The 14,064-nt window shown below is 44.1% G+C and overlaps 1 protein-coding gene across 1 annotated transcript in view; it reads left to right on the top strand.

The window, feature by feature from the left end:
- The window catches only part of SYNE1 (spectrin repeat containing nuclear envelope protein 1), a 357,645-nt gene that overhangs the window by 61,260 nt on the left and 282,321 nt on the right, over positions 1-14,064 (top strand). The window contains exon 3 of the mRNA XM_081140676.1: positions 1,757-1,818. Within this exon, the coding sequence (XP_080996802.1) occupies positions 1,757-1,818 (62 nt within the window). The remainder of the gene's footprint in view (positions 1-1,756; positions 1,819-14,064) is intronic.

Raw genomic sequence — 14,064 nt, 5'->3', positions numbered from 1 at the left:
CTGTGCTTCCAGGTGCATGAGTAACTCACCCAGGGCAAAGCCAGTCACTGTCAGTTATGACTCATCAGGAGGAAAACTGGTGACTCTAATTAGGTGTGACAGTTTCTTATTGGTCACATTTAATCACCCTTTTAAAGCCGGGCTTCATTTCTGCATGTGTCATGATCTTGCCCTGAAAAGTCAAAATACTGAAAAAATACATAAGCATGGCAATGAAATATAGAAATTGAGAGTCCGCTCCCTTTATCTTTCACTCATTTCTAGAGACGGCCATTGCCTTGGAATTGGGGGATTATTTCTTATAACGTCATTAACCCAGGACCCTGTGCATGCAATAGTCTTCCTATATAGACGTCTCTCAAGGCCCAGCCTCCAACTCCTGAGATCTGTGGGACAAACTGTTCTAGCACAACCAGGGATGAGAGCCTCAAGGGTGAAACACCTGGAGAACTTCCATAACCAGTGCTCCCCCCCCCCCCAACACGTACATCCGGACTGACCTTTAGGAAGGAATCAAGATTCAAGGTACAGGAGAAGGAGGGAGGGTGTAGGGATGAAGAGGGAAGATCCAAGGATGACCTTCAGGTGACTGGCTTAAGAACTAGGTGAATCTTAGGTTCCACTAACAAAATTAGAGAATTAAACCTAAGACAGGGTCAACTTCTTGTTCTCCGGGATTTTTTATCACTAGAGAACGGAGTTTACTTGTGGGATATAATCAAGCTCTACCGTGTTTGAAACTAACATGTGTGCTCAGAAAAATGTCTAACTGAATTCCCGAGGAGTGTCGCCTGCTTAATACCGGTTTGCTTTTGGTATGTACTCGAAAGTTAAAACTGAAGTAAGTACATGCTTAAAGTGCACTGGAAGTGATGGCTCTCTAAATTCTATGGATCTATCCAAAATTTGTCCAGATCTAAATGTTTTATTATTATTTTTCTTCATTCGACAGTGGTTACTTGTCATATTTGTAGGCAAGGAGAAGAAAGGTACTGTCCTCGTGGGGTTATGTTCTAGCAGGCGGGCAGACACTCGGAGCTGAAGCCCAGGAGCCGTCCCCTAGAAACATAGATCTGAGCATCATTTCTCAAAGGGCGAGGACCTGAAGCTGTACCTTGTTCATCTGCGTTCCTCGCAACACCTAGTCTAGAGTTTTATAAACACTTGACATTCAGCGAATGTTGGTGGAACGACTGGAATTCAGCCTTTCTTTGAGTGGTGTCAGACTGGCCCCCCTGCGGCCTTCCTGCCTGTGCCTGCGCCTGCAGCCTCCCTGCACCTTCCCGGGTTCTTTTCAATGCGGGTTTTCTCTTTTTGCGTGATGCGTGCAGCTCTCCATGTGTGTGCCCGTGTGTGTGCCTGTCTCCACCTGTGGGTGTCTCAGGGCAGAGACGTTGCCCTGCTCATCTTACGGCTGTGCATTGGGTGCAAAACTTGGCCCTTGGTTGGTCTCGGTGAACTTCTTACAAAGCGCTTTACTGAGGTATAATTGTTCGGTAAACTTTCAATAAGTGAATGAAGGTAAACATAGGGCTAACGTATTGTAAATTTTAAAGCACTTGCTGATAATTCTTAAAGGAATATTCCAATTGGTTAACATACTTGAAATGTACTGACTCTTCTTTTAGTTGCTGAAACGAGTTAGAAGATAACATAATATTAAATAATTCTAGAGTTGTGTAACTGAATTATTTTCATGATATAACTTTATGACATACTCTGTTGTCTAATTAGATTTTTTTTTTTCCCCTTCTAGATGAGCAAGAGCTAGTACAAAAACGCACTTTCACAAAATGGATCAACTCCCATCTGGCCAAGGTAAAGGAAACTACCTAGAATTCTGTGTTTACCTAGTTTGAGCCAATAAATCATTGAACGTACAGTGTGAAAGTAGTGCTGCTTTTGCTGTGGTTGCAGTTTCTAATCAGTGATATTGTCAGCCCTGTCAGTTTAACTGCCGCCTACGGGTAGTGTTTGCTCCATTGCCTCTGGGAGAAATGAAAGGACAGCTAGAGTCGAGAGGTTACTTCGTGTCAGTCCCAGGAACCTTGATGAACATTCATCCAGTTACTTCTTCTGTACTAATGCATGTGCCATACGAAGAGGAGAATTGGTTCTGGGTTTTCTTTTTTTGTGTTCGTTTTGATCTGGAACAGAAAGAAGCAAGGAGTGGTCTGCCCTGAGCAAAGAATTTTATGGGAGGAGATTGTGACAGTGCCTAGTCTCCCCTCATAGGCGCTTTGGTAGGAAAGTAACCGTGGTAGCAGGACACGAAACAGACTAATCATTCTGAGGTTATTGACACTGACATTAGTTAGGTTGTATCAGTGACTGTGTTTGTACATTGTAATGGCTTTCAACATAAATACTAATATGAGACAAATTCCAGTATAGCTACATTACAATAAAATTCATCTCTTATGTTGCTATTAAAAAACATGCAAACAAAAAAACATTGCATTTGTAAAAATTAACGCAGATAATGGGACAATTGTCTGACTTCAATTAGAGGATCCTTTTGCTAAGAGCTGAGCCTACAGTGTGCAGGGCAGAGCCCTAGGGGCAGTTTTTGACAAGGGACTCCCCCAAAGTCTCCTTTATAGTTAGGAAGCAAAGGAAACATGGTAATGTGTTCCAGTCTAATTGTTCAAATTAACTGCTTACTGTGTGTCTGTAAGAGGCTTTGGAGACAGAAAAAAATTAGTGAGACACTTTCCCAGGCCTTGAAAAGCTCACGGTGCAGCCAAGATTGAAGACTAGAAGAATGTGTCTATGTACAGGGAGAACTTGGATTATCTCTCCTGTAATCCTTTCCCGAGAGCCACTTGATGAGAAGGGAATCTCTGGCCCAGTGGTGCCCCCAGATTCTGCCCTGTGAAAAGACAGTAAATGCCTGTCATTTTCTCAGGTCCTGGCTGGTGCCAGCAGCAATCACACTACAGAATTGTCATCTGCTGGGAAAGTTATTGTTTCCTAAAATGAAAATAGAGTTATTGTGTGTGTTTTTCATACTGTTAAAAAGATTACATGCTAATTATAAATAATATTAGTGATAAACCTAACATTACAAATGTAAAGAAAGTAAAAATCACCTTAAGTCTCACAGTCCTGATAGAACTATCATAACATATTACTTTACGTAGTTACGGGATAACTGCTATTGCAGTGGGCTTTACAAATGTGTGGTGTATTTTTTTCCTGGTCTCTTCCAGCTCTGCTTTGTGACCTCGCCCCTGCTACTTCCCATCTAAACATCTAAGCCCGACCTTTACCATGTGGTTTAAGCCTCTCTCATCTGTGAAGTCATTTCTGACCACGTGTGAAACAGTGTGGCCCGTCCCCTAGCAAATGCTCCGAGACTGTTAGCAGTTTCCCTGCACCGCCCTCCAGGGCCACCCGCCTCCTTTCCTTGGTTTTCCTGCCTCTGGTGCAGGAGGATCTGAAAGCTTGGCGCTCGTCCAGAACCTGTAGCACAGGCGAGGTTCAGCATGTCTCAGATTATTTTGTACTGTTTCCAATCTCAGCTTCCCAGTAAAGTTGTGAAGTCTTTAAGGCATGTGCTAATTCTTGGAATTTCTTTATAACTCCTAATAGCTCTAAACAGAGTGCTGAGCACCATACAGAGGTGCTGGATAAAAATAACAGCAAAGAGTCTATATCTTTTCTTTTTTTGTTATGAAAGTAAAGACATTGCTGGAGAAAAAAGCAACGATAAATTTCTGGCACTGGGCTAAGTGGGTGACACAGGCTATTTATAGGCTTCAACTTCATAAATTGGTGCTGCTGAGATTTTGATCCTGACATGACTCTAGAGTCCATGTGTTTTCCCTACTTTGCACATTTTTGCATCTATAGTATTATTTTGAAAGACCCAGAAAATTACTACCTCCACAGATGCTCCATTGTAACCTTCATGTGATAGAGGTTTTTGTTCTTTTGAAGCTTTCTCTCTGAACTTGTGATTATTTTCTTTCCTGGGTCATCTCGGAAACTGAAAAACGGAAGCAGAGCAGTGATCCCTACACTTGTTACCCTCAACTTATTTATACTGACACTGTGGCATCTTCCAAACATAGCCCGAACCCACAGATCCACTGGAGGACATTGTCCTTTCCTGACTCACTTATATTTCAGAAACATTCAGAAAATCAGATCTGACCCCATTGCCCTTCCTTGGCTGCTGAGAGTTTCAGGATCACTGTAGCCTTGATGGATGTGTCTCCATCCGGCTCTGCAGCTGACACACGGTCCCCGACGCACCCCTCCCTCCCCGCCAGGCTTGGCCCACCTTCGTCCCTCTGTGTTTGTTTCCAGCCCTGTTTCTTTCTCAGTCTCCCGATCCTCTCTGTCTCACGCCTGTACGATCTCCAACCTTCCCATCCTGTCTCCTCCCCGCTTACAAGCCCACCCAGCCTCTCTCTCTATCTCAGTCTCCCGCCCCCATTGGGGTCCCATGTTCACGTCTGTGTCTCTTCGCACCCTGTCCCTGTAAAAGCACATGCTGGCTCCCGGCCTCATAGTCTCGTGGCAGCTCACACTTACATGTGCACCCAAATGAAAAGGAAGCACACGCTTCCCTCCCCGCTGTGTGTGTTCACTGACTTCTGAGCGTGAGAACCTCTCACGTGCAGCAGAAACAAGGTCAGTTTCACCTCTCTGAGTCAGGCCCTGGACCAGGACATTGTGTCACTTTTCCTGCTGTCTCTGTGAGGTTTGCTCCCCGAGCAATTCTCTGAGGCTGGAGTGTGCTCGGCCCCATCCCGGCAGCACCTTGTGGACATTACAACAAGCACTTGCATGTGCCTGCACCCCCCCTTCTCAACAGGCTCCTAGAAGCATAGGTCATGCCCAGAGCCTCACTCAGTCTCTCATGAAAACAGCTTCTTAAAGTTTTGGTCCTTGGTCCCTGATCACCCGTCAGCCACACACAGGTGTCTCCCCCGACAACAGGTTTTCACTCACAGAGCAGACCAAGGCCGTACTTAGAATAAAAATATTTCTCACCAAAAAATAATCCAGACGAAACAACCTGACCTGTTTCAAGGGCTTTCTTTATCCCCCAGAGGCTCTTGAGGCCAACTTTCCTCTTTTTGCTTGTTAATCATCAAGGCCGGTGTTTCGCCCTGTTACTCACCACCAGCCTGCCCCGGGACGGAACTGTGCTTGCCGCCCGCTTTGGAAGGACCTGGTGTCCTGCAGTTTGTTGGGTCAGATGGAGTCTGGTTTGGTGCGTTGTTTGTGTGTTTGTTTACTTTTTTCCAGTAAATCCTTAACCAATTTAGAGCCAGTGTTAGTCAGCTGGGGCTGCTGCTGTAGGCTGAGCGCTTAACCAACGAGCGTTTATTTCTCACGGTTTGGGTGGCTGCAAGTCCAAAATCAAGGTGCCAGCTGGTTTGCTTCCTGGTTCCTGAGGAGGGTCCTGTTCCTGGCTGTGTCCTCACGTGGCAGAGGGACAGAGAGAGGGAGAGAGAGAGAGGAAACTCTAGTTCCCTCCTCTTCTCATAAGGACACTAGTCCCATCATGGGCATCACCTCACAACCTCATCTACAGCTCGTGACTCCCCCAAGGCCCCAGCTCTACACCACCACACCGGGGGGTAAGGCGTCCACATTTGGATTTGGGAGAACACACATTCGTTACGTAACAGGCCCCAATTCCTCAGGTCTGGCTTGAAGCACGTGAGAATTTCTCCCAAGCCTGTGAGATAGAGAGGCAGGGACTTGGTCCTGGACTGAGAGAGTAATGAACTTCCCTCCCCCGTCAGAGCCAGTGTTTCCTTGGGTGGTAATGAGTCCCTGCTGTACATAGCTCCATGCTTTGCAAGTATTCAGATACTCTCACAACCAGACCATTTAAAAGAGTTAAAGGGCACGTTATTCCTTGATTGCGTGTTTTTTCCTTCCCGCACTTTTCTGTCGGCGTCTACCAATAAAGGTCAGAAAAGGACCCACGTCCAAAACATTTTTATGCTGCTGCTCAAGATGTTAGTCCTAATTCACCTTTTACTTTCGCTGTGTAACATGACAGGTTGTTTTATTTCTAAGAATAAGAAAAGATTAAGCTGCTGAATGGGCAGGGAAAGAAAACCCGAGAGTTTAAACTCTTTTCTAGAATGCAGGTTGTAGATAATTTGTGGGATCTCTGTTGTCTGAGAGCTTTTTCTTAACCGCCATGGGACTCTTTGTGGGTTTAATCTAGAATGACAAACCATTTCATCCCGAATTCTCTTATACTGTCTGGCTGTTGCAATGCTTACTCTAAAGTTCTTAAGCAAACCAAAAGTACTTTTTTAATTTTTTAAATTAACTTTATTGGGGCGACAGTCGTTAATAAGATTATATAGGTCTCCAGTGTACAATTCTATGGTACCTCATCTGTATATTGCTTTGAGCGGTAGGCACACGCTGCAAAGGTACTTTTATTTTAAAGGACAGTTTAAAAGACTCCTTGTTTAGAAAGTTTATATCTGTTTCATCAAAATCTTCTTTGGAAATTGAAAATTTCCAAAAATAACTTTAATAATAGATGATGGCAGGTTTAAGAGACGGGATGTTGAACTGAGAAGCCAAAAAGATTGATCCTTCTGTCGAAGGGTCGTTGGATCTTAGCTGCACTGGGAGATGCTCGAGAGCTGCTTCATGGAGATGAATGTGGGGAGGGTTTTTAATGGGAAATTTTCACTTTTGTTCTTGTCTGCTTTGCTCAGTTGCAAACTAAGAAACTATTTCTCATTAAAATCATAAACTCTTTTACTAATGACATTTTATTCTATTGCAACAATTCTCTGTAAATATTATGATAGTATGAAGAGATAGGGTGTAAATACGAGAGCGATCTGTTTGCAAAAATATGCTTTTCTGAAAACAAAAATCTTATTAAAAGTAGGAAAACAAGAACTTTCTGCATTTTTGTGCTGTTTTTGTACGCATGTAGATTATTCAAACTTGTGGATGGAATTATCAGTTCATTTTTTTCGGTTTGTCTTGTTTTCAAATTGAAGTGTTTATGGTTCTGCAGTTGTACAAAACATTGCAAATCACAAATTGTCCATAGGATGTAATGTAACAATAACAAAAATCAGAGGGTGTATTTATTTCATGCACCTGATAATTCCTTCCAGAAAGGGTTTTACATTTAGACATGAACTCTATCATTTTCTTCCTTTTCAAGAGGAAACCCGAATCTTCCTGTTCTGTTTGCTCCGTCAATGAAAGAAGGCGGAGTATTCGTTTTTTCAATCAGCCCAATATTGATTTAGAGTAATGGTTTTTCAAAGTTAGGTCCTCGTTCAGCTCAGCTTGTCATCAGTCTTTGCTAAAAATGTTTCTAAATCTCAGGGCTGCCGTTTATGGAGCTCTTACCATGTTCCAGTTACTGTGCTTTAGTAATCTTACCTTTCATTTTATTTAATCCTCATGACAACAATCAAATATAAGTATTATTTTCACCATTTTATAAATTATGAAGTTGAAGTTCAGAGTTAATTAATGATCTTAAGGTCTCGTCAGTAGTGAGAACCCAATCCCAGGACCCCGAAGCTCGGGCGCTCACCACTGTGTTACACTCCCGTGCACCTTTGTTTACTTAGCTCTTCAGGCATCATATTCTTTTCAAGCCCCTGTTTGGTGCCAGGCATCGTGGATACGGTGGTGAACGAAGACAGGAACAGCCCACGCCGTGGTGGAACTGGTATGATAGCCCAGCAGAAGAGACGGACAGTTTCAGGGAAGTGTGTGTGGTCGGTTCCATGAGAGGGGAAGTACAGGAGGTCAGGGAGCACGTGGGAAACACGGCCGGCCACACGGAGGAGTGCGTCAGAATAGGCTTTCATAGGAGGAAACATTTAAGCTGGAGCCTGGCAAATGGCCTGGCATTGGGTAGGTGAAGGTACCAATGTTTTCAAGAAAAGTTGAGAGGTGAGAAAGAGCGTGGTACAGTAAAGGAAATGGAAGAAGTTCAGGAATACTTGAAAATGTGGGTGTCAGGAGTGGATTGGCAACCAAGAGAAAAACAAAGGTCAGTCCTTAAGAGAGTTTGAATGTCGCATCATAGGCCGTGAGGTACTTTAGAGTCTTAATCAGAGCCTGGCCAGAGTGGCTCAGTGGTTGAGCGTTGACCTAGGATCCAGGAGATTGCAGTTTGATTCCTGGTCAGGGCACATGCCCGGGTTGTGGGCTTCGTCCCCAGTTGTGGGCATGCAGGAGGCAGCCGATCCGTGACTCTCTCATCATTGATGTTTCTCTCTCTCTCTCCCTCTCCCTTCCTCTCTATGAAATCAATAAAACAAGAATCTTAGGCAGAAAAATGAAACGATCTCTCTGGCCCCAAGCTCTCTCTCAATCTCTTTCATCTTTCTCCCTCCCTCCCTCTCTCTCAAATAAATTAGAAGAGAAAGGAGTAAGACTGGAGGTAGAGCAAACTCGCAGTAAGTCAGATGGCAGGTGAGGGCCGTTTGGACTGAAGTGGCCGTGGGGGCTGGAGAAGAGTGGACAGCCTGGAGGATGTGTAGGGCAGCCTGGGTTATTTATTCCTCGGAATCCTGGAGGAGAGGGCCGAGAAGGACTTCTAGGTTTCCGGCTTCAGCAAACAGTTAAGATCCTTACAGAGATGGGGAACGCACAGGTTTGGGGAAGAGCTGAGAAGCTCCATTTTAGAGAAAGGACTTGACAGAGACGAACCCATTTGGCGTGGCACTTAGGAAGCCATTGGCCAGCACTGGGCGGGGGCACGTCCCTGAAGAAACGCGACTCCGGCAGACCGGTGCGCTCATGGGGGGTAAGGGTGTTAGGGCGCGGGGCGTAGGGTACGTGTTCATGAGATAGAGGGTTAGCTAAAGCGGCACATGGGGGCTGGGAAGGGCTGTTTTTATAAGAGGAGGTTTTAAGTGTGTGTCTGTATTGCAGGGAATCGAGAACTAGTAGAGAGGGGCAGGCTGAAATGAAGGAAACGAAGAAGGTTATGTTGAAGACACGAGGCTCCCCGGGGCAGAGTGGGGCGGAAATCAAGAGCACAGGTGGGGTTGGGGTTTGGACCGGAGGAGAGACTCCCCCCACCCCTCTCGGAGACCAGAGTGGGAACAGGAGGAATGGGCGTGGAGACACCGCAGTTTGGGATGGGGGAGAGGGCACAGGAGGGGTGGACTTGAACTTGAGGGGATTCCAAACGAATGGCTACATGCTCTTTAGGTCTAACAAAGTAGTTTGCATTTTAGAATAAAGCATTTATGTTAGAATAAATTTTTTTTTTTAAATTGACAGTTCAAAAGGTGTTAGTTCTTTCATATTTTAAAATTTATCTATCTTAGGAAATCCCCAAATTTTATGCAAGATCTGTAGATTATTGTAACTGTAGAGTGCCACCTTGGCCCCCAGAGGGAACAGTTAAAGATGCGTCTTACTAAAAACTTTCGCAAGTTAAAATTTTAATTAGAAAAAGATAGTTCAAGTAATCTTGACATGAACATTGGTTATGGTCCTATCAAATGCTGGTAGTTTCCCATTTTCTTTCATTTTAACAAGAGGAATAGAATGCTATATTTGTATTTAGGCACTCTTGATTCATGTTTATTATAGTTGGCTGGGAAATAAATATATCGTTTGGCAAAAAGTCCTTTGGGGGAAAAATAGGTCTCAAATAGCCATTGTTTACTGTTTCTATAAAAGGAATTTCTCTTTCAATATGCAACAAACAGTCCTTTCTCCACCCGAGTGCCTTAGATCCCTGCAGCTATTAAGGGCAGGCACTGAGCATTTTAAACTGTAATTTTCAGATGACCGCAGGCATGATATGAGCGTTTTTTTTTTCACTTTTTAGAAGAGCTAAAAACAAAAGTATCATAAAAGATTAGCTAGGTTCTGTATGAGTTGGCTAAGGCTGCCATAACAGAGTACCACATACCAGGCGGCTTAAAGTGAGACACTGATGATTTTTCATTCTCGAGGCTAGACAGCCCTGCCCCCCCAAGACTCCTTCCTTCCTCTCCCTAGCTGCCGGCCGCCTGCATTCCTTGACACTCCTTGGTTTGCTGCATTAGCTCAGCCCCTGCCTCTGGGCCTCTCTGCATTTGTGTCCAAATTTCTCCTTTATGTAAGGACACTCGGCGTGTTGGATTAAGACCTGTGCTGATGACATCACTTTAACTCAGTCACTTCTCTAAAGGGTCTGTTTCCCAATAAGATCAGAATCTGAGGTACAGGGGTTAGAGCTTCCACATCGCTTGGTGGGGGCACGATCCCACCCATACCAGGTTCTATTTAGAGCACATTTTGTTTTAATGCCAAGTTATATTCACACACTTCTTTAAAAAGAACACTTCTGACTTTCCGTGTGTTTTTGATAACCCAGGGTAATGATGACATTGATTGACATCTTCATGTTCATAAAATATCACTTCGGGGGCTGCTTTGTACTTCAGTCGTCTTTCCACCAGCAGCGCCGAAAGCTGACGGGGAGACGCTTTCGGAACTGAGTGTCTCTCCCATCTGTTTCCTGCATACACTGCGGTGGGATCGCTGATGAACTAAGATGAGGAGGGAAAGCAGCAGAGAGGAAAAGGGAAATGTAACTATTCACCCCAGAAATCATTCTTTGTTGTTTTTCTAAAGCTACTGTAGCTTGGTAATCCTAAACACAGTGATAAAAATTGGGTATTTCCAAATATGTAACTAAAAGCTTATGAAGGACAGAGGTCATTTGAAAGTGAATTTCAGCAAGCATTAATTTATTAACAGGATGTATTAATTTATGGGTAACATAGGTATAGTTCCAGCAAAGTGTATACAGATTAAGAAACATTTTTATAATGTTTGTCGAAGTTCCTTCTTTTAGAACTATATCTTATTTATTTGCGCCTTCATTCAACCAGTATATTCGCATGCTGTTTATATGTTCAGCAATATTCTAGGTACTGAGCATGTAGCAAGCAGTGGACAAGCCAGAAAAAGTAATCCCTGCTTTATGGCACTCACATCCTAATGGGGGAAGATGGGGGGTGGAGAAGGCAGATTATCTGTTGTGTTGAGGGTAGATTGAAAAGGGCCCGGGGCAGAAGGAGGGAGGTAAAGCAGATGGTTGTTGAAGTCATCCCAGCAAGAGACTGGTGTCTGGCACCAAGATAGAGCAGTGGAGGAGGGCGGGAAATGGCTGGATCCCCCGTGAGTTTTGGAAACGAAGACAACAGACTTGTTGATGGATCAGCTATGAGGTATGAAAAGAGGGGGTAAAGGAGAACCCCAACTTTGTACTGAATCTAGCAAACAACTGCTTTTATACGTAACAAGAAGAATTTTATTACATGTGAAAGTTGTTAAGAGCATAGTTTTCCAGGCATTTTTAAAGGTGGGCTGGAGGGCAGGTATTGCCTTTGGGGTATTTATCTGGAATTGAATGAAGTAATTAAGGAAATGGAAAGGATTATGTGATCCGGCCTAGGGAGCAAAAAAGCACGGGAACTGTCTTCTCACTTTTGCCAAGTGGAGGTGGAAAACAATCACACTCCTGCTTCTGTGAAGGGAGAGGAAGGAAAACGTTACACAGAAAACATTTAAATTACTTCACCTCGTTTCAGGAGATATTGGGAAAACCTAATTTGATTTTCTGAATACAGTGAAAAAACCTTTTAGATATTGAATTGATTTCATTTGGCTGCTGTCCGTGGTTAGAGTCATGGTTTTGCACATCTGGTCTGAGGCTACTTTGGCGTTTTTTGCACATTCAGCGCAGTGGGCTCTTTGCCAACCTTTGGGGAGGTAATTTGCTCCACATCTGCCCGTCAGTCCCTCTTCCCTTCCCACTCGCTCTGTTCCTGTTGTTAAGCTTGTTGCTCCCACCCACCAGATAACCATCAGAGCATGCAAGCGTTCTAGACCCATCCTGCGATGGGATTTTTCCGTATAGTGTCTCTCAGCCTGTGAAGTAGCTCCTACCTAAAGCCGGAGGCGGTGGTTGGCCCGGGCCTAGAAGTGATGGGCATTGTGTGTACACGGGTTTCCAGGTGCACAGAAGACACGTCGAGAACCAGCCGTTGGCTTGCGACTGCTTTACGTGCCATCTGGGAAATTCTCAGGCGCTGACTGTCGTTTCCCCCAAGCTTGACAGTGTTCAGTGGAGGCTGGGTCCCAACTGGAGTAAAGAGTTATCTGTGCCATCAGCTGTCCTTGAGGCTTTTTCTAGTTCCGTTTTATTGGTATCACTAGGTATCTAGCGATTGCACATTTTAAGCCCTAGGATATGTCCTTAATGTTCTAAAGTCAGATGCTGTCGCTGTTTCTTTGTGTCATAGGATGTTTTGGGAGCTTGTTCTCGAAGGAGACACAGCATTTAAACTGCCCAGTTGTTCTGAGACTCAAAGTATTGATAGTAAGTGAGGGCCTGGGCTGCTCCTGGCATGAGATCGGTGATTATGTCCCTTCTTGGCTAAAGACGAAAACTTTCATGCTGTAAATCTCCTTGATGGCTATGTGATGTCTGCCACTCAGGGACGCTTAGATTCTAGCAGATGCGGGGATCTGCTGATAAAGTGGTGGTTTGCCAGTAATGTTTCAAGGTAGGTTGATATTCTTCTACGTTGCTGGTTTCAGTCTAACACCCAGAACTTCTTTCACCTTAATTGATGTCATATGATTGACATAAGTATTTGTATTTTAAACATATTTTTCCCCCCAATTTCTATTTTGTGTGTTAAGAGCCATCAGAGTGCACCTCTGCACTTTGTATAGGAAGATACTGGTGGGAAAGTGTCCAGAAGCAACTCATGTTTCCTATAAAAAGAGAAATTTTGGCATCATGATGTATTTGTGCATATCTCCCTAAGATTCCAGAAGACATTTGTAAATACCCCTGTTGAGTGTGTTTTATCTACATATTTACTGACAACTAGTGCTAAGTAAGAGCTGTGCCTGGGACTAAGTGTATAAAGATATATCCCACTTCTCAGGATCTGAGTTCCTGGGGACACAGATTTGTACTTAGTTAAGTATAAAAGAATGTGAGCCTTGTGATCTGAGCAGCACACTTAGGACAGAAGAAGTTAATTAATTCTAGTTGGATAACTGAAAAAGATTACATATGAACTGAGCGATGAAAACTGACCAGGAATTTGCTAAGACGAAAAAGAGGAAGGTGAAGGTGTTCTAGGTATCTGTGTTCAAATAAAAACCATCTACTCTTTTCCATGCAAAAACTGAAAAATGCATTCATTCCTTCAGCAAGTATTCGAGTTCCTACAGTGAACAAGGCATTCGGAAACCAGAAACTTCTGGGCCTGTGTTGTGTTGCAGCCTGTGATTTCCTAGACCTGGAGACCATTTTTCTTTGCCCATAATACATGCACCACATTTAAAGGTCCATGAAGATGAGCAAAGAGCTTACAAAGATGATTTTTCTGAGAAAACTATATTCACTGACTCATTCATTCATTCAATCAGTCAATCAACCAACAACACACATTGGGTGCCTGCTCTGTGCTCAGCAGTGCTTAGGAGAGAACACTTGTGTGGAAAGAAGGGTGGGAGGGTCGTGTCCATCCAGGCAACATTTTGTAAAGACCAGAGGAGCTGGGATTGAGTTTGGCGATTGGCCACAGATAGGAAGAAAGGAGAGAGAAAGGAAAGAGGCCTGTAAGTCAGGCGGGCCAGTCGAAGAGGGTTGGGGAGGACCAGGTCAAGGAGAGGGTGGTAACACAGTGCCCAGAGCAGAGAGGCCAGTGGGCTACTGAACTGTTCAGCGGCCGCTGCTGGTGTGAGGGCCACTCCCAGGAGCCACGTGCAGGAGCAGCTGGCGGGGAAGGAAGCAGGTGACACCGGCAGAGACGCCAGAGGAGAAGCAGGACAGGCAGAAACGGGGTCAAGAGAAAGTGTCCTTCGAAGTGGCAGAGACCTGCGTATGGACGTAGGGATGCAATTATCATTTTTTCGGTGTCAGATTTCTTGGGTTGTTTATGATTTCATGAAAATCCCCTGCTTTGTTTAATTTCCTTTATATATTTTCAGGTTAACACAATCTATGAAAAACTTTATTTGCATTTGTTCACTGAATAGATTACATATGCATGAACGTTTTTCCTC

This window comes from Miniopterus schreibersii (genome assembly GCF_964146895.1).
Source record: "Miniopterus schreibersii genome assembly, chromosome: 6".
In the NCBI taxonomy this organism is placed as follows: Eukaryota; Metazoa; Chordata; class Mammalia; order Chiroptera; family Miniopteridae; genus Miniopterus; species Miniopterus schreibersii.
This window is presented reverse-complemented; position numbering and strand designations above follow the sequence as displayed.